Genomic DNA, 25720 nt, shown 5'->3' with positions numbered 1-25720 from the left:
GGTCTTTCACATGTCATTTGGCTTAACAGTATAGAATTCTGTATTTTCTTATCAGACTAAAAAATTTTTTTTTAATGTCTTTATTTTTATATTTTGAGAGAGACAGACAGAGTGTGAGCAGAGGAAGGTCAGAGAGAGAGGGAGACCCAGAATCGGAAGCAGGCTCCAGGCTCTGAGCTGTCAGCACAGAGCCCGATGTGGGGCTCAAACCCACCGACTGTGAGATCATGACCTGAGCCGGAGTCAGATGCTTAACCAACCGAACCACCCAGGCGCCCCTTCTTTTTTTTTTTTTAATTTTTTTAATGTTTTATTAATTTTTGATAGAGAGAGAGAGCATGAGAGGGGGAGGCACAGAGAGAGAAGGAGACACAGAACCGGAAACAGGCTCCAGGTTCTGAGCTAGCTGTCAGCACAGAGCCTGACGCGGGGCTCGAACCCACGAACGTGAGATCTGACCTGAGCTGACTGAGCCACCCAGGCACCCCCCCAGGCGCCCCTTCTTATCAGATTTTTTTTTTAGTTTATTTATTTTTGTGAAAGAGAGAAAACACAAGCAGGGGAGGGGCAGAGAGGGAGGGAGACACAGACTCCGAAGCAGCTTCAGGCTCTGGGCTATCAGCACAGAGCCCACCGAGGGGCTTGAACCCATGAAGCATGAGCTCATGACTTAACCAAAGTTGGACGCTTAACCGACTGAGCCACCCCGGCGCCTCTGGGTTGATTTTCTAAGACTTATTTATGCTTTACTTTCCATCATGGCCTCTTTGTCCTCTAACATCTTCTGGTCTTAGGATTAAATTTATTTTCTCTCTCAGTTTTAGTTTCTAAGAGCTGTTTCTTGTTCTCGCGTTGCTAGTTCTTTATTGCTTTCTGATCTTGTTTTATGAAGAGAGCAGTTACTTCTCTGAGGATATTAATAATAGCACCCTCTGAATACTACTGTAGCTTTGATATATTTTTTCTTCCAAGTTAACCTTTCATTTTGAAATCAGCTTCATATCGAATGTTTTGCCTTTTTTTTTTTTTTCTTAAATGTTGGTTCTTTAACTATAGACTCACATTTAAGGGGGAGGCAGTCAAAAGCCATTTGGACACTGTGCGTGTACGGATGTGACTGCCCTCCGGCTAGGCTTTACTTGCCAGCAGTTGTGGAGTGATTATGTAGGGGTCTTTTTTCTGGGGTTGTTTGGTTTCCCCAAGGAAGAGTCTCCCAGTCTCTTGTCTGGGACCTTTCACCCAGGATCTGGTGGCAGTGAGGGATGGGGCGCTGAGTGGGTTTTGTTTTGTGTTTTTTGTGTTGTTGTTGTTTTTGTTTGAAAACTTTTCCATCGTCTCCTATCCCTTTGCTTCCTCCACCTGCTGCACTTGGGTTTCCAAAGTTACATTTGTGTCTCACTTACGCTCACTGAGTCCTGTTGCCCGGCTGGCCAGTCTGCTGCTGTATAGGATGGGGGAAGGTCCTGGGCTCAGCTTTATTTATTTATTTTTAATTTTTTTAATGTTTATTTTTGAAGGAGAGAGAGACAGACAGAGTGTGAGCAGGGGAGGGGCAGAAGAGAGGGAGACACAGAATCTGAAGCAGCTCCAGGCTCTGAGCTGTCAGCACGGAGCCCTATGCAGGGCTCGTACTCACGAACTGTGAGATCATGACCCGAGCTGGTCCGATGCTCATCTGACTGAGCCACCCAGGCGCCCCATGTAACCACTCAACTTTAGGACTTTTAGCCAGTTTTGGTCAGCCTGTGCTTCTCCCCTATTAGTGAACCTCAAAGTCAAGTCCTGAACCTCACAGAGTTACGAAGAGATCAGCTGCTTACCGTCAGGATCCCATATTCAGGCACTAAAGGTTGTAGCCTCCTCCGCCTTGTTCCGTCTTCATGGAAATCCCTCTCTGTTGTGGTCACCTCTTGACTTCTCTGCCTCATTGTTAACTTAGTGGGATCTCAGGATAAGAAGAAAATTCTTTCAATCTATCTTCTTTAATAAAAAGTCTCACATATATGCATTTTAAAATAAGTAACCTGATTATATTAGACTTGTGATTGTGCTTTCTTTTTGTAATTTTTTAAAATGTTTTATTTATTTATGAGAGAGTGAGCGGGGAAGGGGCAGAGAGAGAGGGAGACACAGAATCTAAGCAGGCTCCAGGCTCTGAGCTGTCCGCACAGAGCCCGACATGGGGCTTGTACCCACGAACCATGAGATCATGGACCTGAGCCAAAGTTGGCCACTTAACCGACTGAGTCACCCAGATGCCCCACAAATTTTAATCTTTTAAAATATTGCTTACTTGGGGCATCTGGGTGGCTCAGTGGGTTGGGCATCTAGCTCTTGATCTCTGCTCAGGTCTTGATCTCCAGGTTGTGAGTTCAAGCCCTGCGCATGAAGCCTTTGAAATAAATACATAAACTACTGCTTAAAGGACCTTGACTGACACCAAGTTGTTTTTATTTTACTTTTCATTTTGAAACAAATTCAAACTTACAGAAAACTTGTGAGAATGATTACATTCCTTTTACCTGGGATCACAGTTGTTAACATTTGCCGTATTTGCTTTATCACCTCCCGTATACATGTGTGTTCACACATGCAGTTTTTTTCCTTGAACCGTTTGAGAATAAGTTGTAGACATTATGCCCCTTCACTCCTGCCTTTTGGTGTGTGCTTCCTAAGAGCAAGGGCCTTCTGTGCACAGCCACGGAGGGACTCAAAGCAAAGAAATCTAATGGGCTATTTACATCCAAATTATTATTTTATGACGCTTTTTTTCCCAGTCCAGGATCCAACCCAGGATCACGTGTTACATTCCCTTCTGTTACCTCTTTAGTCTCCTTCAATCTGGAACGGAGTGTTAACCTTTCTCTCTCATGACATCTGCCTTTTTGAAGAGTATGGGCAGCTATTTTATAGACTATCCCTGAGTTGCTATTATAATGTTTAACTCTGTGGTGCAATTCTTTGTTTTTCTTATAGCTCTTGGGAGAGTATGAGTCCCTTGGAAAAGAACACGAAAGAGTCAAGGTAATGGTTGATTGTTCCCGTTCTGAACATCGCGGAGCGGCAGAAACACGGGGTTGGAAATAAAGAGGGCTCACCCTTTCCCCTCCCTTCCTCTCTCCCTCCTGCACCTTCATCTAGCTGCCTGAGTTAGACCCTCTCTCTGTCACCCCCTTGTCTCTGCAAATATTTGCCCACTTAAGTCCCAGCCATTCAGAAATATTGAATGGCTGTTGTATTTGAGATGAGTTGAGATGAAAGTTTTAGAAGAATATAAGAGCCATATAGGTGAAAATAATTATTTAATAATATTAAAAAATTTTTTTAATGTTTTTAATTTATTTTTGAGAGACAGTGTGAGCAGGAAAGGGGCAGAGAGAGAGGGAGACACAGAATCTGAAGCAGGCTCCAGGCTCTGAGCTGTCAGCACAGCCCGATGTGGGCTCAAACCCACGAACCAGGAGATCATGACCTGAGCCGAAGTTGGCCACTCAACCGACTGAGCCCCCCAGGCGCCCCATATTTAATGATATTTAAATACGAAGTTTTGTTTCTTAAAGCAGTAGCTTTTTGTAGGGTTATTTGAGTTTATCGATAATGTTTGAATTTTTAATGAAAGCTCTATTTAGGAACTCTATGTTTGAATTCCGCAAAACCCTACAATAATGCTGTAAGTGGGGTCCAAAGTATTTGTGTTGCATAAAATACAGGGTTGTGATCATTCAGCGTTGGCAAAAAGGCCTGCACAGTGAGGCAGGCGGGAGTTCTGGGGGTCAGGAGCCCCTCATCACATCTGAAACCTTACTAAATGGCAAAACACCTGTGTATTTGTTTTGCCATCTACTGAGGTTTTAGGCAAGTTGTGGTTAAAATGTGTCCATTTTGACACTGGATCGTGCGGAATTAAGGAAAGCATCGTAGGCTACACCTGTTACACAGGTCACGTACGTACCTGTGCCAACCCCCGTTTTGCGCTCTCATTTTTCCCCTTGAACTGTGTATATTGGCTCTGTGGTTGATGCTGTGTTTGCTGGGTACCTGCGTAATTTTCTTTGTAGCTCTCTTAGATTTGTTTTATATTATGTATCTTAAAAATATATCCTGAATATTCCAGTTATCTGATTTTTTCCCCTCTATTTTCATAGGATACATTAAATATAACCGAGAACAAATTGCTTGATGCACATACTCAGATTTCTGACTTGAAAAGGTAAAATGTGTTATTAATAAGAATTATGCCTCTATCCTTTTAGGATGTAAGTATGTGTCTATACTGAAAGCAGTGAAAAGAAAGTTTTTCTTGAGGATTTTTAAGCAGTTGGAGGTCAGGTTTTATTCCATTCTTCCCCTGACCTAGAAATACATTTAATTTTAGCCAAAGATTTTTATTTTTTATTTATTTTTAATTTTTTCAATCTTTATTTATTTTTGAGAAGAGAGAAACAAACAGAGTGTGAATGGGGGAGGGAGAGAGAGAGGGAGACACAGAATCGGAAGCAGGTTCCAGGCTCTGAGCTGTCAGCACAGAGCCCCGTGTGGGGCTCAAACTCACAAACCGTGAGATTGACTTGAGCTGAAGTCAGACGCTTAACCAACTGAACCACCCAGGCGCCCTAGCAAAGTTTGTTAAATGACTAGAGTATATTGATGGTTGTACTTTAGAAGAATGCGGTCCTGAAACGTTATGTGTTTTGTCAGCATAGCAAAATCTAAATGATACTAAACCATTGAAAAGAAATTTAATCTGTCCTTAAAAAAAATAAAAAAGAATGTTAAGAGGCAGTCTAGTTCACTAAATGATATTTGTGCTCCCAAAAGAAAACCGCATTCACACCAACTTTATGACCATCAACTTTCTTCAAAACCTGTTTTGGGGGCTATGTCTGTGATCTCTTTTGCTTAATTAGATAGACACAGAGTCATAAATGGTCCCTAGGCAAATGATTAGTTATTTCTAATTGGCTTTGGAGCATGCTTTTGTATTTATATTTGAAGATACCTTATTTGGAGATCTTACTGCACTCCTAACAACTTCCCACTGGGGAGAATGCAGATGCCGCCTGGCCTGCTCAGTCGCTCAGGTCTTTGCTGGGATGCGTTCGGTTCTGCCAACAGCTTCCTTGTCACATTGGCGTGAAGCGTCAGCCTGCTAGAGCTGTTCTTTCTCCAGGCCTCCTTGCGGCAGGGCAGACAAGAATTTGAGGTTAGAAGGACGCAAGCACATAGGCAGAGCTTGAGAGAACAGAAAGAGTGCCAAGGTGGCTTCAAAGCAGAAATACCAGAGTACTTACCCCCTGTTGGTAAATTTGAAAAATAGGCTTTTATTCTGAACATGGCACAAATGAGGTGAGTTGCCTGTAGGTAGAGAGTTCGGGATAATTTACCCTTTGTGTCTTTAAAAAATTAGGAAGTTCTTATTAGCTCTTTTATTGGATATTATATTAAACCTGCTTCCTCTTTTGTGTAGTTTAAATACATGAATATATACGTTTAGAATTAAACATATTAGAATTGAAGTTTATTTGAGTACTTTATTTTATTTTTAAAATTTATACCATGTATAAATTTGATCTGGAGTCAAATTTATAATTTTTCGTCTTTCCCTTGGCTATATAAAAGCCATCTGTTTCCTTTTCCTTCCGTTGTAGTATGTGAAATGCCTCTTTGTAGAGTTTAATGTATTTGCCCTTCCATTTATTTTCTAATTTTGTTCAGCTTTTGTTAAGCCTACTGGTGACGTTTTACTATGAAAACATGTATATGGACTAGCAGTTTCTAGAAGGGTCTGTTAAATAATTTGTAGTTGAACTATATTTAAAATCTATTGTGTGCTGAATTTATCTTCTTGCTTTTGAATTAGAACAATTTCAAAACTTGAAGCTCAGGTCAAGCAAGTAGAGCATGAAAATATGTTAAGTCTTCGCCATAATTCTAGAACTCCCGTGAGATCCTCACATGCCAAGTAAGTGATTTTGTTTAATCTCGGTAAAGCTAGAAATAGGTGCACACTTTTAGTGAACTGAGAAACTCATCTGTTTAAATCATGAGAAAGTCAGGGTTACGTGTCATTATAGAACTTAGATGTGTAAAAACGTCTAATTATGGGGTGCCTGGCTGGCTCAGTCATGAGTTAGAACCCTATGTTGGGCGTAGATCGTAAAAAACAAAAACAAAGCCATCTAATTATTAGATATTATAAAAGCTCTTATGCAGAGGCGTTTGCCAAAAGGAGGGACTAGAACTCGATGGGGTGTAAAGAGACCTAGAATGTTTTTGTTCATTGACTCTGCCCCGCTGTGTGACCTGAAACAAATCACTGAATTTTTTTTTTTTTTGAGTTCAATTTTATTATCTGTGAAAACAAGGACATTGGGCTACAGGATCTCAAAAGGTCTTTTAGCCCTAAAATTCCAGAAATTGTATTCCTATGTTAATGGACAGACCTACCTATTGTGAAGGTAGATCTTTATTAGGTTGTAAGCATTTCTTTTTAGTTTCTGTAGTTCAGAATTAGTTTCACTATAATCTCAGAACATTATCTTGATGATATATTTATGAAACATTTTTTCTTTTTAAAAATATTTTAATGTTTATCTATTTTTGAGAGAGAGACAGAGTGTGAGTGGGGAGGGTCAGAGAGAGAGAGGAGGATACAGAACTTGAAGCAGGCTTCACGCTCCTCACTGTCAGCACAACATCCCATGCGGGGCTCGAACCCATGGTAACTGTGAGATCTTGACCTACGCCAAAGTTGGACGCTTAACCAGCTGAGCCACCCAGCAGCCCCAGCTGTTTTTTTCATATGAAAATTGGTTTTCATTAAGATTTTATAAAGAATATTAAATGAGTAGCTCATAAGGTCATAAAACCGATGTGTATCAGAAAGATTGTTAAATTGTAAATTTTAACCTTTCTAAGTTGTAATTGTCAAATAAGAAACTTTCTCTAGATCTTTTTATTTATTTATTTAAATATTTTAAAAATATTTAGTTTTGAGAGAGACAGAGCATGAGCAGGGGAGGGGCGGAGAAAGGGAGGCACAGAATCCGAAGCAGCCTCCAGGCTCTGAGTGGGCAGCACAGAGCCTGACACGGGACTTGAACTCCCAAACCACGAGATCATGACCTGAGCCAAAGTTGGATGCTCAACCAACTGAGTCACCCAGGCACTTGATCTTTGTTAATTAATTTTAAGTTAGAACATAGTGAATTATTTAAAGAAAAAAAATTGTAAGTAACTGAACTTGAACATTGGCAAGAGAACAAGAGTAGGGTGGGATTGGGGTCAGGGACGGCCTTTCTGTGGCGGTGACGTGTAAGCAGGGAGTCAAGCCCTGTGCTGAGCTGTTGGGATGGGGGCGTAAGGGAAGTGGATGTTCCAGGCAGAGAAATTAGCCCTACTATGTCCTGAGGTAGGACAGAGCTTACATGTTTGAAGAACCTGGAGGAAGCCGTGTGGCCCGAAGGTTGCCAGCAAGAGGTGAAGTAGGTCCGGATGAAATCCAGACTGTCAGACATCGCCTTCTAAGCCGTACATGACCAAGAGTTTGGATTTTACTCTTAAGTTTGTTGGGAAGCCTCTGAAAGGTTGTATGTGGTAAAATTAGGTCATCTGATCTGTATTTTTTAAATGCACCTGCCATGAAGAGAAGATGGAGAGGAAAAGGGTAGAAGCAGACACACTAATCAGGCCGTCATAGTGCTGGGAGAGATTGTGTCTGCTGCGTGGTGTCCGGAGAAAGGGACAGAGAGAGCAGGGTGTGAGGGGTCTGGAGGTGGGGTCCACAGAGCCTGGCTAAGAATGACATGACGAAGATAAGAAAGGGAGGTGTGCGATAACGCCTTGGTTTCTGTCTGGAGCGGCTCAGGTGCCATATACTCAACTAGAGAAGAAATGGGAAGAGCAGACTATGGAATAAGGGTCAGAATTTCTATTTCGGATATTTTAGTTTGGGATTCCTACAAATTACAAATGGGGATCCAGCAGGTGATTATAAATTTGCATTTGGAGCTCAGAAATAAGGTCTTAGGCTGACATTACAGATTGTAGAACTGTCATGCCGTGGCGCTGGACCCTGGGGTAGGCGGTGTAGGATGAAGCACTGAAGAGCCCCGAGGCCCTGCTGGTGGGCAGGGTCGGCACAGGAAGCTGAGAAAGAGCTGCCAGCGAGCTGGGAGGAACCCCGAAGTGGCCAGTGGTGTGGCTGCTGCTGAGCGAGCTGAGTGAGGGGACCGCGGTCCCCTGGGAGCCCCGGCCAGGGGCTGATGGCCTGGAGAGCGGTGTGCACAGAGGGACAGACGCGAATGTCGTTGAGAATGTTGTGCGGAGTGACTGAAAGCGCCCTGTGTGTCTCACAGCGGGAGCGTTGGTGTTCAGTGGTAGAGCTGTGCGTGGCGCGGCACGTGTGACCACGCGCTGGCTAGATCGGGAGCGGCAAGCGCAGCCCCCGGCCCGGGGGCAGCCTGCTGCCTGGTTTTGGAAGGCCCAGGAGAAAAGGAAGGTTTTTATGTTTTTAAGTGTTTGGGGGGGAAAAAAATCAAAGAATAATATTTCATATATGTAAAAATTATATGAAATTCAAATTTTCAGTGTCCATAAATAAAGTTTATTCCTTTACCTATTGTTTGTGGCAGCTTTGCCTTACAATGGCAAAGTTGAGTCATTGCAACAGAAACCTCTTGATTTGGCCCATAGAACCTGTTAAAACAAAATGGGGTCATCTGGGTGGCTCAGTCGCTTAAGCATCCCATCTCACGTCCGTCCGTGGATCCAAGCCGCGCCTGGGGCTCTGTGCTGACAGCTCAGAGCCTGGAGCCTGCTTCTGATCCATCCACCTCTGGGTTACGGGCCCAGCACGCTTCCGCTGCGCCATTCTGCTCCATGGAGGCTGCTTCCGATTCTGTTTCCCTCTCTCTCTGCCTTCCCAAGGCTCACACTCTGTCTCTTTCTCTCTCTTAAAAACTAGACATCAAAAAACATTCTTTTTAATAATGAAAAAACAAAATAACAACATATTTATTATCTGACTCTCTATAGGAAAAATTTACCAACCACAGAAGTTGATCATTAACATGATTTAATCTTTCATAATTTAGAACAACAAAAAACCAGTTTCAGAAGAAGCAGGATGCTAGTTATACTGACTTTAGCACGCACAACAGTTGTGCGTGTTCTCACAGGCTCATGTAGAAGTAGTAAGTAATAAGTACAGTGTGTGCACACATTACAGAGTTAGCGCACGCAGTTGCTTTGGGGAGGAATGACCTTGGAGAGGTGCACAGGGGCGCTGGGGTTGTCTCTGTAGTGGTTCACTGTTCAGAAGTCTAACAAACAGAGCAGATAATCAAGACTGTGTATGCAGACGGTTGTGCATGAGTGTAGTCTACGTGTCTGTGCATGCTGAAGTGAACACGAGCCAATAAAGGCTTAGTGTCCACGACGTAAAGAACTATGAAAGAAAAAGTCTCCTCAATAGAAAAATGATAAAAGAATATGAACAAACAATTCATAGGAGACTTATAAATGGCTGATAAAATGAAAAGATGTTCATTTTACTAGTAATTAGAAAATGTAAGTGAAAACAAGCACGGGCTACCACTCACACCATCAGACCATCAGACAGGCCAGGCTCCAGCTCCAATCAGTGCAGAGTTTGTCAAGGATGTGAGGAAAGAGGTACTCTCCAAGTAGTGGTTGGACTGGAAATCTGTAAGCTTGTCTAGAGCGTGGTTTGGCACTACCCACTAAGACCTAAGACATGTGCACCCTAGATTGCACACTTCTGATTTTAGATATTTGCCTTAGAGGAATCCCTCCACGTATTGATCGTAGCACTGTTGAAAGGGGATGTGTTAGAAGCTAAACGTCCACAGCAGGGGAAAGAATCAGTGATGGGCGGTGTAGCCCTGCTGCGGGTGAACGGAGTGACACAGCGTCTGTGCTAACACGGGGAGGTCTGAGACGCGCTGAGTAGAAGCAGCAGCACTGGAAGGATGTGCACGTGAAGCGGACAGAATGTTAAAGATACAAACAATCGTGTATACGGAGTTTGTCTTTCCACTGAAAACGTGTGTGGTAAGAGGTTAGCATTTGTTAAAACCAAGTACAGGCGAATGCTCATAGTGGCCTTTGTAATTTTTTTTTTAATTAAAGAAATTGTTAATGTTTATTTTTGAGAGAGAGTGAGCGAGCAGGAGTGGGGGAGAGGCTGAGAGAGAGGGAGACACAGAATCAGAAGCCGGTCCAGGCTCTGAGCTGTCAGCACAGAGCCTGATGCTGGGCTCGAACTCATAAACTGCCTCATGACCTGAGCCGAAGTTGGATGCTTAACCCACTGTGCCGTCCAGGCGCCCCATGTAATTTTCTAAAAATGTTTGGAATGTTTCTTAATTTAAAAATCGAGACCAAATCAAGGGAGTGACTGGGAGTTGACATGAAAATGAAGAGGCGTGTCGTAAGCGGTGTGGGAAAGGGAGCAGAGGGAGGAAGAGCTCTGTCTCCTCCAGGTTTCCCTTTTCCACCGGAGTGTGATGCGAGGTTATCACCTGGCCATCAGGGTTGGCTGAGAGGTTTGAGGAGAGTGGAGAGGGTGAAAGCTAGTCGAGTTGGAGAATTAGAGCTTGTTGATTACAGAGAAGTGTGTTGCCAGCCAGTGTCGGGTGTCTGTTGAGGTGGTGATAGTGATTCTGTAACCATAGCCCATTCTGCACGGACGGGTGGCTTTTCTTCCAGCAAAGCCCAAGCGTAGGACTGTAGACACTCGGAAGTGAGGCCACTGTGATCCTCCAGGCTGAGGTCTCTGCTGCCACTTGGGTGTGATGGGAGGGGAGCGGGGAAGGGGGGCCAAGGCAGTGGTAACTCTCGCCGGGAGTGAGCACCCCAGAGTAGGTGGAGGGGAACTGGAGGGGCCGTTACATCGAAATGGTGAGGCCAGGGATCACAGGCCTTGGGGGCCCAGTGCCTTGGCGATGCTTGAGCACATGAGCCAGAAGAATCGTTGGAGTTGTGAGTTCTTAAGTGGGGGGATGTTCTCTGGTGACGACAAAGTCCAGTGAGCGTGTGCTGAGGGGTGAGTGAGCAGGAGTAGAGTCCAGTCCCTAGGAGGGGTCCTGGGCCACTCATCTGCATGGACACCGATGTCGCCCAGAGCGGGGCAGGAGCAGGTGTGGTGAAGATAGACGGGTTCTGGAGTCCAGTGAAGGGCCAGGAAATGCGTGCTGTGTGAGCCTCATGAGGCAGGGCTTTCATAAGATGGGGGAGGTACTACCCTAGAACTGCATTACTCAGTAAATTAAAATTACCTCACAGTTCGTGAGTTCGAGCCCCACGTCAGTCTCTCTGCTGTCAGCTGGGAGCCTGGAGCCTGCTTCAGATTCTGCGTCTCCCCTTCTCTGCCTCTCGCCTGCTTGCACTGTGCCTCTCTCAAAAATAAACAAAGATTAAAAAATAAGTTCTTAGATTAATTAAAATTAAATAACATTTAAAAACTGGCTCTTCATCTCGCCACAATCCAAGGGTTCAGCAGCAGTGTGTGACTAGTGGCTACTGCACCGGGCCGAGCAGATAGGGGTGTCCGGGTGCCGGTCTGGAAGGGCCAGGAAGGGCGGGCTGGCTTGCACGGCTGCGGCCGGAGCTCCGCGGTGGGTGTGCAGCGCGGGAAGTGTGGTGGGGGGCGAGCTGGCGGGGCTCGGGGCTGCGGACACAGGACAGCACCGAATCCCGACCGAGGTGCAGACACGCTCCACAGCAACAGAAACCCAAGACACCCGGTCAGTTGGATCTGAAAACCATAAAACAGACCCTGCGCATCTAACGTCAGGCCGCTTTATGCAGTTTTTCAATTCCTGTTCACATGGGTGTGTGACACGTCAGAGCAGCTGTTTTCTGTATGTGTTGTCTGAACTGAAGCCTGTAACACCTCGGGCCGTTTCTCGCTGTCCCAGCACGCTGGCCACCTCCGACGTCAGCAGGCGCAAGTGGCTGACCCCGGGCGCGGAGTACTCCATCTTCACGGGGCAGCCTTTGGACGCCCAGGGTAACAGAGCGGATGCGCGGCTGGTGGAGACCGGTGCCCGGTAAGGTAGCTTTGCCAGAGGTGGTCTTTGGGAACTGTTCACGGTTGCCTTTACATGTTCAGGCGGATACAAAGAGCCTTCTCTTGGTTGCTTCAGTGCCTTAATTTTGAGGACCTGATTTTTAGTTTACTGTGAAAAACTAATGCTTTTGGGGTTCTTGACCACCAAAGGCTGTGCAGAGCGCCCCCCACTGTGCTCCCGAGACGGTGGCGCGCTATGCCCGGGCTCTCGGGGCGGGCAAGGGCTCGGTCCCGTCACCCCCGGCTGGCCCGAGCACCACCTCCGCGCCGCGTGCCTGCCTGCGCGAGGCCGGGAAGACGATGGGGCAGCGCCGGTCTGGCCCGTGCGGCCCGATCCTCTCGTGTTTGTGCCGTGACGCACGCCTCTGGTTGTGGGGCCTGACCACGCCGGCCGGGAGCTCTGTCTCAGGTCACCGCAGACCGGGCAGCTTCCACAAGACGCTTGTTCCCGCGGGGCTGGGAGCTGCCGGCATAGTGGGCTCTTGGGGAGGCTCGTCTTGCGAGCTAGATGGTCTTCCCTCGGTGAACGTGTGCGGACGGACAGACAGACGGTGTGTTGCTCCTTTTTATAAGGCACTGATTCCATCACGGGTTCCCACTGTCATGAGCTCACCTGAACCGAACCCCTCCTCAAGGCCTCACCCCCTCCCACCATCCCCTGAGGACTGGGGCTTCAGCATCCGAGCTTTAGGTCGAGGGGACACAATGTTCAGCCCACAGCACTGTGTGACTTACGATTATTCTTTAAGGTGCGATTCTCCTCCGGAAAAGGATTGTTCATTTGCAAGTTCACCAGGAAGCTTATTGGTAAAGAAACAGAGAGAGACTTCAGATACACCGATCATGAAAGCTTTAAAAGAACTTGATGAAGGAAAAATATTTAAAAGTTGGGGCACACAGACAGAGAAAGAGGACACCTCAACTAGTAAGCATTTCTTCCTCGTGTGCTGTAGCTCGGTAATAGATGATAGGCCCCTTCCCGTTCGCCCCCAGGCCCCTCCCCTCCTTAAACCCCTGGTTCATAACTTATCCCAGTCATGGCATAAGATGCACCTTGCGTCAGAGCAGACTGTGTGTTACGTTCTGGTTAGTACGGATCTGGGTGGCATTCCTAATGATATTTGGGAAATTTCTGCATGGGTCTGTGTCACGTCGGAGTGTTAAGACAGACTGCTGATGTTCATAAAGGGAGAGGCGCCATCTTCGCTCCCTTTCATGTTCATGAGCTCCTCTCGGCGGGAGGAGGAGGGCGTCGTCCTGTTTTTCTCCCAAGTGCAGGTCTGTCCAGTGCTCACTTGGTCGGGGCCGCTGATCACACTGTGAATGTCTTCAGCATTGCATTCTCCAAAGCAGTATCTCCTAGGAAATAAATCAGTGACCTGCTTTCTAAAAACAGTCTCTCTGGAAAAATCACCTTGAATGGCACTTGTAAACAAGGAGCCAGAATGAATTTGTTATAAACTCCCACATTTTTCTTCATCTAGCATTTTTTTTTTTATCTTCATAACATGCCTTTGCGCATAATCATTCCGACCTAGATGAGGAGAATTGCGTGCTTTGCGTAATCATCTGTTAGAAACGGGAGGTACCTGGAGCTGGGGTGGTTTGTTTACTTTTTGACATTTGTCTGTTACAGAACTAGTGAATCCTCGGCCAACCGAAACGTCTGTCAGCGCAAGTCGGTCCCCAGAGAAGTGTGCCCAGCAAAGACAGAAGAGATTTAACTCTGCTTCACAGAGATCCTCGTCTTTACCCCCTTCAACTCGTAAATCAAGTGCTCCAAGTAAGAGTTAGACGTGTGTAACTCAGGGCTCTGAAGGGTGGCATCTGAGCCGGGCACACATGCCTGAGGTGTGCTGTGTGCCTTCCGCTCTCCCTGGCGCCTGGGAGGGCACTCTGAGCGCAGGGCCCCTAAGCAGACTCTTGTTCAGTCACAGCCTCGCCTGGTTGCGCAGATTCTGTGACCGGAGCTGGAGGAATCACAGCGAAGTCACCTGGTTCATGTGTCCAGCAGATTTTTTTTTTTTTTTTTTGCAACTAATACCACTTCGACTGGTAGATCGTTGACAGTTCTCTAATCAAACACGAGCTTAAATAAGTGAAGCTAGCTTAAAAAAGAGGCTTCTTTGCATATATTTACACTAGGCTTCTTTAGCCAATTATGGATGAGGTTTTAAAGGTTGGCATTGGATTTCTGTTTTCTCAGTTTTCCGTGTTCGGAACAGCTGAAGATCTTTGTATGTAACCGTGTTATAGGAACGCTCCCTGGCGTGCCGGAGTTTCCGTCTTATTTCCAGTCGACTTCTAAAATCCTGAAAAACCAGTTTTGAGTCGGGGTGCTGAAACTACAGTCTGATGCACTAAAATGTTGACATGCTTCCCTCTGGATGTTAGCCTGTGAATTATTGTTGTCTTGTATGCTCTCGTTCGTCTCCTGGAAAGTCTTCCAGTGAAATTGTGTTCCATTTAAAGTTAGAAAACGTTCTGACAAAGAAAGCATGTTTTGCCAATGTATGTATTATATAGAAGAAAAAGAATATTTCTTCTTCATTTTCTTCTGTAGCAAAAAGAGAGATTATGTTAACACCGGTGACTGTGGCTTATAGTCCAAAGCGATCCCCTAAAGAAAATTTGTCCCCAGGATTTAGTCACCTGCTTAGCAAAAATGAAGGCAATCCAACTCGGTAAGTTCTCTAAAATAGTAGATTAAAAAATATATATTCTTGAATTTTTTTTAACAAAAGTATCAGCTTACGCCTGTAGCTACCACTGATTTTTCATTCCTCAGTGGGAACTCGGTGGGTTTAAATCATTTAAATGAATGTCCTACTAAAAGAAGTACCACAGACCACGAAAACAGTTTTTAACTATATACATCGGCTACTACTGAATTTATTTATTTATTTTTCCTTTTTTAAAAATTGTTAATGTTTTATTTAGTTTTGATACAGAGAGGCAGAGCATGAGAGGGGGAGGGGCAGAGAGAGAGAAGGAGACACAGAATCTGAAGCAGCTATCAGCACAGAGCCCAACACGGGGCTCAAATCCACAAACTGTGAGATCATGACCCGAGCTGAAGTCGGACGCTTAACTGACTGAGCCACCCAGGCGCCCCTACTACTGAATTTAAACACCACCTCAGAATCCCTTCCAGCTTTTGGATGTAGAATAAATAAATGATAATTCTTTGTTTTCCTGAAAAGGTTTGTGATAGAGGGAAATTTTTGAGCCATTTGTGCAAGAAGGCGGGCCGTCCTGGTATGGGCCTGGCACTAAACGGAAGTTTCCCTGGGTGCCTGAAAACCTCGTCCTCTGAAGTGCACTCAGCAGCGTGTGCGACCCCTAAGATGTAGGAGCTGGTGACCTAGCTCTTCCCAGGCTCTTGGAGAAATTGCTTAAGCACATCGAACCTCAGTTTCCTCTTCTGTAAAATGGGGATAATAATACCTGCCCGGCTTACTTTATAAGGTTGTCATGACGATCAAAAGAGATGCCATGTCGATAAATGCTTTTAAGTCTCTAATATACAATTTTGTGCTAGAAATAAAAATTTCAGTTTTAGAAAGTTGTATGACCGGCTTTCTTTTTAAAAAATATGTGAGTTCATCAAAAAAAAAAAAACACCCCAAAAAAATGTGAGTTAACTGAATTCCAGCTTGTCTTTCTAGTGGAGATAGGGAAAATTAGTTAACATTTTTTTCTCACGAGTAACTTGCTTCATTCACTAGATCTGATATACTTTTGGATGATTTAGATACTGCCCCGGTGCCTGCGTCACCGCGTGCCGGTCCGAGAAGGCAGCTCCGGTTTCTTCCTCTAGGTGACTCGGAAGGTATCTTTTCCTAAAAAATTATTAGTTACGGTTTTAGTCCTTCATTTTGTGAATTGCTGGTATCTTTTCAAGGTTCTAAATGTTGCAATGTCCTGCGCTTAAATACTTTTTCTGTGCAGGGGCCTCTAAGAGTAAGCATGCGTGCTGCTCCTATTGTGTTCAGTGTTGTGAGCCTCCTTGAAAAGTTGGGAAACTGAGGTACAGGGGATGTTAATGCTTCCTCATCAGGGCCAGTTTTTCTCTTTACTTTTATATTCTGTAATTTCGTGCAGCTTAGGTATTCAGTGATTTTATTTTACTTTTTTACCTTTATCTCATTTATCTTCTAAGCTTGGAATAAAGTTATAAGATAATGCACATAAGTCACCGTGAGACCCCCGCTCTTCACCCCTGGTGTGGCTGTGTGTCCACGAACGCGCAGTTAGTGTTTCACCTTTTTTTCCCTTTGATAATTTTTTGGGCTTTAAGTTTAAAGTTCGTTTAACTTTATAGAAAGTTCACACACCTTGACTTGGGGAAGTTGTGCAGATTGTCAAACCGAGGGTAAAACTTAGAATTCTGTGGAGAAAAAGCATTGAGTAAATAGGATTGACTGTTGTGTCCCTTCCCATTATGTTTTTTGGTGTGTGGCAGCCATTTTCAGAAAGTGAAGTTGGATAACATCTGTAGTTATGTATAGGATCTATTAGGAAAATTGGTGAGAAATAAGTTTCTCTTCTCTCTGACAGAAAAAAAATATTCAGAAACAGCCACCGACATCGATGCTAATCACGGCTCTTCTCCCGAACTGTTGCCAAATGGAGGGAAGCCAGTGTGTGTGAGGTCAGCCTGGGAGAAGAATAAATCAGTTAGCTTTGAACAGTGTAAGCCCGCCACAGTAGCACCACACGGCAACGATTTTGAGTACACAGCAAAAATTAGGACCCTAGCTGAAACGGAACGGTTCTTTGATGAACTTACAAAAGAAAAAGACCAGGTAAAAACAAACAGAAACTTAAAAAAAAAATCTTTTTCTGAACTTACATGCTTATGTCTGAGGGATAGTCGGAAGGGAATTGCTTGAGTCAGACCATCCCAGGAAGTCGCTGTGGACGCACCCCAGAGACGCACGAGGGGCGCAGTGGGGGGGGGGGAGCTTTCGGGGAGGCGGGGCGGCCGGAAGATGCTGGGGCTGAAGTCTTTCTCTTCCATTCTGCTATGAACGCCCCTGCCATTAATAGAATCCTTCTGGTGGTTTTTACGTGTGTGTGTATTTACGTGTTTTTGCGTGTGTTAACAGATCGAGGCAGCACTGAGCCGAATGCCTTCTGCTGGAGGAAGAGTCACTTTGCAGACAAGGTTAAATCAGGTGAACCCTCTCACTTATCTCCATTTATCCAGGATGGTGTGTTAGGCATCCTGAAGCAGCGGGGCACCACTTGTAGCCTCTTGGAAAAGTGTTTGGTGATTATAGTATATTTTAGAACTGCAGGCTAGCTTTCAGGAATAAAAAGTGATTATGACCTTTGGACGTCATGAAAAAGACGTTCCTGCCTTCATGCCACCGTGCAGTTGGTCCTTTAACGGATTGTGCATTGATACTCTCACACTAAACGTCCTTTTGGTGTTTGTTTCTTCCTCCCCAATCTGATTTATTGCGGAGCCTCTTTCCAGTTAGTAAACATGTGAAACGGCTGCACTTGGCAGCTGGAGGGGCTGGCGAGGTTCAAGAGAGATGTGATTCCATCACTGAGCAGGAGATGGTGCAGGCGAAGCGATGCTCGCCTTTCTTTTCATTGCTTTTCAGAGAGAATTAAAATGCATGAAACCACGGGACATTTAAAATCGGCCCTTTTTGTAACATTTCAAGCTTAAGGACAGGGATAGGCCTCTTACGTAACTGCACGTTTTGGCTTTTCGGTGCTTTAACTTCAGGAAAAGTTCATTTTCAGGTTGACCTGTGATGCCAGAAGGAACAAAAGACCAAGAAAACAGAAGTCTTCCTCTAGGGCCTATTTCCCCAACTTCTCTTTAAGACTTTAAGTCTTTTTTTATTGTTTTTTTGTTGTTTTTATAAGTCTTTACTCAATAATTTGTAAGAATCAACACAGAAAACTCTTCCTCCTTATTGGGAAGGAAGAAGGAAAATTGTGGATACTCTGAAGCCAAATTTATCTGAAACATTCGCTTAATATATTCTAATGTAATGATTATATGCTCTCAAAATAAAAGGCAGTAGTTTCTGTTCATACTTGTCAAAGCTGTTTCTGCCCAGTAAGGAGACCAGTGACAGCAAAAAGGGGCTGAGGATGCTTTTGTATAGGATTCATTAGTGAAAAAGGAAAAATGGGGCAGAAAAAAGATGAAAAATATTCAACCTGACCAATGAGTAAAAATCAATACAGGTTTGAACAGAAGCATTCTTTTTAAAAAATGTTTTCTTTATTTTTGAGAGGGAGAGAGCTAGGGAGGGGCCGAAGCAGGTAGGACAGAGGATCTGAAGTGGGCTCTGCATTGACGTCGGCGAGCCCAGAGAGGGGCTCGAACACGAGAACCATGAGATCATGACCTGGGCCGAAGTCGGACATTCAGCTGACTGAGCCACCCAAGTGCCCCAAAAGCATTATTTTTTTAAACAAAACTATCACATTGACAGGTATTTAAAGAAAAATGGAAAAAAACAAAGCCCAGTAGCCAGGATGGAGAAAATTATATTCTCATACAGGGCAGGTGGAAGTAGAAATTGTCACAGACTTTCTGGGGTACGATTGTACCTATATCCAAAGCTTTGGACCTAGCTTTTTTACTTCTGGAAATGATTCCTAAGGTAATACTTCCAGGTGTGTGTAAGGAAAGACTTTTAAGAATATTTATTGCAGGAGCGTCTGGGTGGCTCAGTTGGTGAAGTGTCCGACTTTGGCTCAGGTCATGATCTCACGATTGGTGAGTTCAACCCGTGCATCGAGCTATCTGCTGTCAGCAACACAGAGCCTGTTTTGGATCCTCTAACTCCGTCTCTCTCTGCCCGCCCTCCTCAAAAACAAACATTAAGGGGTGCCTGGGTGGCTCAGTCGGCTGAGTGGCTGAGCGTCTGACTTTGGCTCAGGTCATGATCTCACAGTCCGTGGGTTTGAGCCCCTTGTCAGCTTTGTGCTGACAGCTCAGCCTGGAGCCTGGTTCTGATTCTGTGTCTCCCTCTCTCTCTGACCCTCCCACACTCACTCTCTGTCTCTCTGTCTCTAACAATAAAGACATAAAATTTAAAAAAAAAATTAAAAAAAAGAATATTTATTGCAGCATTATTTATGATATCCAAAATTAGAAGCAACCTAAATTTCTACTAAAAGATTCTTGGTTAAATCTAATGGGATTTTGCACATTGATTTAAAATATCATAGACATTTCATAAATTCAACTGAAAAATGTTTTTAAGTAGAGAATTTGATTGTTTTTATTTTTATTCTAAAAATTGATGTGCATATCTGCAGAAAAAAGCAGGAACAGTGGTTATATTTACTCATCTGTCTTCTATATACTTTATCATGAACGTGTGATCCTGTTTAAAAAAAAATTTTTTAATGTTTTATTTAGTTTTTAGAGACAGAGAAGGACAGCATGAGCAGGAGAGGGAGAGAGAGGGAGACACAGAATCTGAAGGAGGCTCCAGGCTCTGAGCTGTCAGCACAGAGCCTGACACGGGGCTTGAACCCATGAACTGTGGAATCATGACCTGAGCCGCAGTCGGAGGCTCAACTGACTGAGCCACCCGGGCGCCTCCGTGTGATCCTTTTATAATTAAAGTTGTTAAAGAGGAATCTCTAAGTTTTATTGCAGAGCCCATTGGAGTTAATACTGAGTAAAGTATCTAAAGTGCTAAATATATACTCCAGGCACTATTTACTTAACAATGGCACTGCTTATTTAAAAGTAGCAGTGGTGGGCGCCTGGGTGGCTCAAGTGGTTGAGTGTCCAACTGTTGATTTTGGCACAGGTCGTGAGTCCAGGGTTGTGGGATGGAGCCCCACATCAGGCTCGGCGCTAAGCATGGAGCCTGCCTCTCTCCTTCTGCCCCTCTCTGTGCTCGTGGGCATTCTCTCTCTCCCCTCCCTCCCTCCCTCAAAAGAAAGGAGGAGAGAGAGAAGAAAAGAAAGGAAGAAAGAAGTTGTTACATTGATTCATTGTGAGATCTCTTTCTTCTTGAGGAAAAAAATGAAAACAAGTCCTCCAGCATCTTCCCCCCTTTTTAACTTAGAAATTCTTGTCAGAAGGCTGTTGGATGTGTACAAGTGAGGTCAGGCAACAGTTCGACGTGTCCGTTTCTTCTGGTGAGATGTGGGGGGTACCTCCTGGGCTCCTCTTGCTCTGCTCTCAGGCCAGCACTCGGGGAGCCCCCTCCTTCCGCTGCCCTGTCCTGCGAGGCCCTTTCTGGGGTTTCCACACACTCAGAGCAGTGCCCGTGCTGGGCGGGTGCTACGGTGCAGCGGTTGTTTTGAATGGTTGAAAAGTTGATTCACGTTGTTAGTTTCAAGAAATAATATAAACAAGATGATGTATGTAAAAAACACAATACTTCTGTAATTTTAATGTTTATACTAGCTCTTTTGTTAAAAGAGGAGTCAATTTGGTGGTAATTATAGAAACACTGACCTTGACGTAGAATTCTAATTAAACGTTTCCTGTTTTCCCTTAGGAAGCCTTGGAAGACCGTTTGGAAAGGATCAATCGAGAACTGGGCTCAGTTCGAATGACATTAAAGAAATTTCATGTTCTGCGCACCTCTGCAAATCTCTGAGATTTGTAGCCATTAAATTTTGAGACCTTTGTGTTTGCACTAACGTATAATTATGCACTCAGAAAAGGCAAACTATTTTGTACTGTTTATAAGCCTTCAAATAGTAGTTTTACAATCATGCTATTCTTTACACTTGCTATTTTATACTTCAAATGGCCACATATTTTCAAGATATTTTTGTTATGCTCAGGAATCTCTTGTATATTTTACTATTTAAAAAGTCTTATTTTTAAATAGTATAAGTCTCCAGTTTATATCAATAGTAAGGAAATGTAAACAGCGGAGGCAGCTTGTTTCTCAGCAGATAGTGTTATCCTTTTACAATTAACTTTGCACACTAATTTTATATACTTGTTCTACATTGTGAATGATTCTTTTTTTTAAATAAATGCTTAAGAACAGCTTCCATAATGATAGACATGCTGACAGCAAAAAGCAAAAGAAAAATGCAACATTCCCTGGATTTCAGTTGTATTGAAATTGAAAAAAAAAAAAAGGTAATCCAATTGCTATTAGGAACATGACTTAGAGTATTAGAATAGTAATAATGGAGATATTGGAAATGACAGAATATTGGAAAGCTTTGAAAACTCTGAATAACTCATTTTGTCTCCCTTGAACTTTATTACTTGTAAGGAAAGAAAATCGAGAGCTATCATACTCTAGTTCGTTAGTCATATGTGTAGTGCTTGCCAGAAAACGTTGAACAGTTGGAGAGCTGTAGCTTTCTGCCCATCATTCTGAATCTGTGACCCACCTGTGGCAGTAAATCGATGGATAAAACTCTGATGGAATACAGGCCTCCGCCCCCACCCCCGGACTGTGAGAGCGGCCTTGCTTCCCGTGCCCACGCGTGGGCGGTCACAGGCGTGGGCTGTCGGGAGTCCTCTCACGGGAACAATCTTAACCCCGCCCCCTCCCCCTGCCACAAACCACGCCCATAGTAGGTGCTGTGAGAACGCCAGGTGATCAGAGCGGCCCTCCCGGCTAATTCACGGACAGGGACGTGTGTCGCTGGCCGTCGGCCTCTCCCTTGGCCTGTTTGGAGGGCTCCTGCCTGGGGTGGCGCGCGGGCAGGAGGCTGCGCTCCGATCAGCTAGTGGTCAGCTAGCGGGTGTGGGTTCTGACGGCCGGCCCGGTTCCTGGGGGCCAGTCAGAACCCAGTGGCTACATATCTGCGTCCGTGTTGATACACAGATTCATTCTAAACTTTCCAAATCGATTCCCATCGACAATGCTCAGGTTTTAAAGTTTGGTGTCCTTTTGAGTCTTTTCTTCTTATGTAACCTCTTAACGGCTTATAGCTCTTACAGTTATGAGCCAAGCCAACCATTTCTCCACTAGGACATACAGATGCCTTTGCGCAGGGGGCTCAAACGGTCTTTGAGCACCTTCACCAAAGCTTACCGGGCTCAGCTCCAGGCCCGATGCCCCAGCCAGGCATGCTTCTCAGCTTGGGGGGTGTCTCCGCAGGGGCGCCGCCTGCCCCCTGCCCCTCCTGCTCCTATATCGAACCTTTGATCCTGGCCCCTGCCACCAGTTGAACACCTCTGTCCAATCACAATTATTCATCAATGGAATAAGTGCCTTTATTAGTGGTATTTTTTTTCTTTTTTTAAGTCTTCTAGTTGTAGAAAAGAAAAAAGTGAATTTTAATCAAGCTCCAGTACAGCTGTGTCAAAACCTAGTTAAGGGACTGACTTTACTGATGGAACTCCCTTTGTGTTCTGTACGTAATATTAAAATCTACCTTGAAAATTAGGAAATTCATTGTTCCCTACTTTTATCATAAATAAGGTCTACTACCTTCTTAAGAATAGGAAATTGCCATTTCAGAAGAGATTATGGTTTTATCTTGTGAAGGAGTTATCTTCTTAGTCTCTACTGGCTTATTTCAAGAAAGATATGAAACCCCATCAAAACCTCTTCCGCGCTCTCAGAAAATGTACGCTTTGATTCTTGAAATGTATAATAGATTGCAAGTGTCACTTATTTAAAAATTAAAAACAATTCTTTTCTTCATAGCTGTGAAGAGAACCAAGGAAGACCTTTCAGCTATCTTTCCCTTTTTTTTTTTTTTTGTGCTTAATTTACACACAGGAGCACTGAACTTAAAAACTGAACCCCAAAGGTGGCAGTCTTAGAAAGTGGCTGTTGTCTCTGGGAGTTGAGCCCCTTTGTCCCCGAGGGAACCTGAGTGGAAGTACCTCTTTAAGTGCATGTAGAGTTCTCTCTCTCTTTTCCCTCTGGCCTGCCCTTCCTTTCCTTTCCAGAGCCCCAAGGCACAACAGGCGATCAGCTGATGCTACAGAGGTAGCTAAGGTGGCCATGCTGGGAGGGGGCCCCTTCAGGGACCAGATTGCCGAGCGACAGGGACCTGGGTCACCACCAGGCTCAGGCCTGCCTGCTTCAGCAGCAACAGATAAGATGAGGTGATAAGAAACTTCCTTCCAATTTAAAGATTATGTAAAGTGCCTGGTGCTTAGTCAGTTTTCAATAAAAGTACATTTCAGATTCATTCCAAGTTAAAAATGTCTTTCAATCCAAGGTAGTGATTTAGTACTTTTTAAGTAGAAAAGTACGTTGTGCCCCCAGCAAGTGACTTAAAAATTACTTAAAGTGACTTAAAAATTGGGTTGGTTGAATTTTGTTAGGTGGTCTAAGATGTTCTCTCCACCTTTTTGGAAAAAAACCCCAGAAAATCTTGGAGTTTGATCTTCCTTCTGGGATGAGGTCCATTTTTTTTTTTAAGTGACAAAACTGGTCACCAACTGAGTACAAGTTCAGAAGCATCTTAAATAATAGGTGATTTGGGGGGTTATCTGACAAATAGGCTATTTTTCTTAAAAACAAAAGTGTTGGCAATGTAACCAAAACAATTGCTCCTTGGAATGTTCTGTAATCAGGCCTGTAACGGTGATGGTTCATGTGGCAGGACCTGCCACCGGGCACTAGAAGATCCACATGAAGGTTGTGATTTTAGAGTTTGATAACCAAAAAATGTGTTCCACCTTTTTACTCTGAAAAGCCAGGTGCTTTGCCAAATGCTATTTAAATTTGAATCCTGCACTTAACATCTGTAGTAAAATTAGATGTTTTTGTCATTTTAATTTTTATCTCAAAAGCAGTTTTCACTAAATTTTAAAGTGCCACTTGTGCTGTGAGTCTTGAAGAAGCTTTAAGAACTAAGTGCATCCCTAGAGAATCCTTCAGGTAAATCCTACTTACCAGCCATTGAGTGAGTGTGTGTGGTCAGTGGTCATGAGGTTTACAGGTCTGATTCAACCCGTTTATATTGCACACACTTTGCAGGAAATCACTGTCGCCAAGAGTCCTGTGGCAGTTTGATAACATATTCAACTACACCAGTATTCTGAGGCCCTGTATTATGAAGCTTTTTCCTTCTGATGTGTTTTATTTCAGTAGATGCCTCTCAAATAGGAGGAATCAAGCCATAAATTTGCCTTTGCTGGACACGATACACCATGTCATCGCTGTGACTGCTGACTTCAAAGATAATTGTTTTATTCACAATTACACTGTAACAATGTGAAAAACTGGCTTCCTCCAGTGCTGCTGATGGTTAGGCAAAGACAAGTGCTTGTTGCCTCGGGTTTTAAAGCTAGAAGAGTATTGGAGTGATGGAACTGTAAGCTCCGGGAAGAGCCAGGGGCCATCCTGTCTTCATTCTTGCATCTAGGCACTCAATAAATATTTGTGGATATGAACTGTCTTGCGATGTTAGCATATTTATTTCTACCAGGTAGCCATGGGGTCTGCTCTTTGATGCTGGTAAGGCCTCCCGGGTTTCTGGGTTTGAGTGCAATCATGGTGAGGTTACAGTGGTATCGTCCGGGCGCTCAGTTCTGGGTGGCAGACGGGCAAAGAGCCTCACTGCAGAGCTGCAGCTGCTCCTAAAATCTTTCTTAGTGGGTCTTAAGGCACATCGTGGTAGAGGGAAGAAGGGGAGAGTTTAGTATTCGATGGGTCACTTTCTCTGGTCTCAGAGGGATTGTCCTCAGATCGTAAGACGGGTATTTTAAGGGGAGTTGTGTAATGATGGCTTTCCTGGCCTAGGCTCCAATTCTGACCGTGACCAAGGGGATGAGCAGCCGTTGGTGGTTTTGCTCTCTTCTGACTTTGTCTCAACAGTCTTGGACTGTTTTAATTTTAGCGCTTGCCCTTCCTTCCAGGGGAAAGCACTCCTTTCAACCGCGGAAGGTGATATACTTCGTGATAGGGCCGCTAGGGTTTAGGTGTGCCCATTTACTTCCAGGACTTAAGATCTTGGCAAGCAAGTCTGTTCTTGCCCAGTCTAAGTACACACTTCACGATTTCTTTTAAATGTCACCCACTACCCTCTTGGTCTCCTTGTTTGCGGCTGGAGAGTCCAATCCGGAAAGAACATCAAGATGAAGCTATTTCTGACCTTCCTCCAGTTTCTTTTGAGTCGCAGTGGGGGTGGCGGTGGGGGGTGGGGATGGTGCTGCCGCAGCTGCGTGCATACCCTCTGGCTGTTACTACTCCCACCACTTGTGACGACCAACGGGGCGCTCTCATCTTTTTGGCCCAGAGCCAAAGTATTCGGCGTCGTGGAAAGAACTGGCTCCCCGCGCGCCGCAAGCCGGGCCTCTAAGCTGATTGGAAGATGAGCATCTAGGTTTGGAACTCAACTTACTACCTCCGGTTTGCCCACAACATCGCAGGAGCCTCACGACGTCGTAGGCTCTTGGTTCCCCTAGACTTGTCCTCTTACTCCTTAAGAACTTCACTGTTAAAAACAAAAACCAAAAAACACCCCAGCTACACCTGGGTGCCAATTCCCCAAAGGCGGCTAGGCTCGGGCCCTTCCGCAAGCGCACTCGGCTCCTCCAGCACAGGTACAGCCTGACGGGCAAGGCGGACGGGGCTGCTGGGGCCACGACCCCCCTCTCCCCAGCCGGCGGGGGAGCGAGCCCAGGCCGCGGCCGGGAGGCGGCGAGCCGGCCCCGAAGTTCGCCGGGTTCCTTCCGGCGGAGCCCAG

The 25720-nt window shown here is 44.7% G+C and overlaps 2 protein-coding genes across 12 annotated transcripts in view; both read left to right on the top strand.

Moving 5' to 3' along the window:
- The window catches only part of MPHOSPH9 (M-phase phosphoprotein 9), a 65355-nt gene extending 40930 nt beyond the window's left edge, over nucleotides 1-24425 (top strand). For 5 of the 8 annotated variants that reach the window (XM_029921795.1, XM_029921793.1, XM_029921792.1 and 2 more), the window contains 11 exons: nucleotides 2977-3024; nucleotides 4146-4210; nucleotides 5861-5962; nucleotides 11943-12074; nucleotides 12844-13019; nucleotides 13731-13877; nucleotides 14658-14778; nucleotides 15823-15926; nucleotides 16655-16902; nucleotides 17206-17274; nucleotides 20596-24425. In XM_029921795.1, the coding sequence (XP_029777655.1) occupies nucleotides 2977-3024; nucleotides 4146-4210; nucleotides 5861-5962; nucleotides 11943-12074; nucleotides 12844-13019; nucleotides 13731-13877; nucleotides 14658-14778; nucleotides 15823-15926; nucleotides 16655-16902; nucleotides 17206-17274; nucleotides 20596-20697 (1314 nt within the window). In that variant the 3' untranslated portion in view covers nucleotides 20698-24425. Of the gene's footprint in view, nucleotides 1-2976; nucleotides 3025-4145; nucleotides 4211-5860; nucleotides 5963-11942; nucleotides 12075-12843; nucleotides 13020-13730; nucleotides 13878-14300; nucleotides 14481-14657; nucleotides 14779-15822; nucleotides 15927-16654; nucleotides 16903-17205; nucleotides 17275-20595 lie in introns of those variants that run through there. The other 3 variants (XM_029921794.1, XM_029921799.1, XM_029921800.1) reach the window with 3 other exon arrangements.
- Nucleotides 24426-25341: 916 nt separating this feature from the next.
- The window catches only part of PITPNM2 (phosphatidylinositol transfer protein membrane associated 2), a 137801-nt gene continuing 137422 nt past the window's right edge, over nucleotides 25342-25720 (top strand). For 2 of the 4 annotated variants that reach the window (XM_029921837.1, XM_029921832.1), the window contains exon 1: nucleotides 25483-25577. The gene's annotated coding sequence lies outside the window, so the exon portion shown is untranslated. Of the gene's footprint in view, nucleotides 25358-25482; nucleotides 25578-25720 lie in introns of those variants that run through there. The other 2 variants (XM_029921834.1, XM_029921838.1) reach the window with 2 other exon arrangements.

The sequence above is a fragment of the Suricata suricatta genome, chromosome 14 (genome assembly GCF_006229205.1).
Source record: "Suricata suricatta isolate VVHF042 chromosome 14, meerkat_22Aug2017_6uvM2_HiC, whole genome shotgun sequence".
NCBI lineage: Eukaryota > Metazoa > Chordata > Mammalia > Carnivora > Herpestidae > Suricata > Suricata suricatta.
Note: the sequence above shows the minus strand (reverse complement) of the source record. Positions and strands in the feature narration are given on the sequence as shown.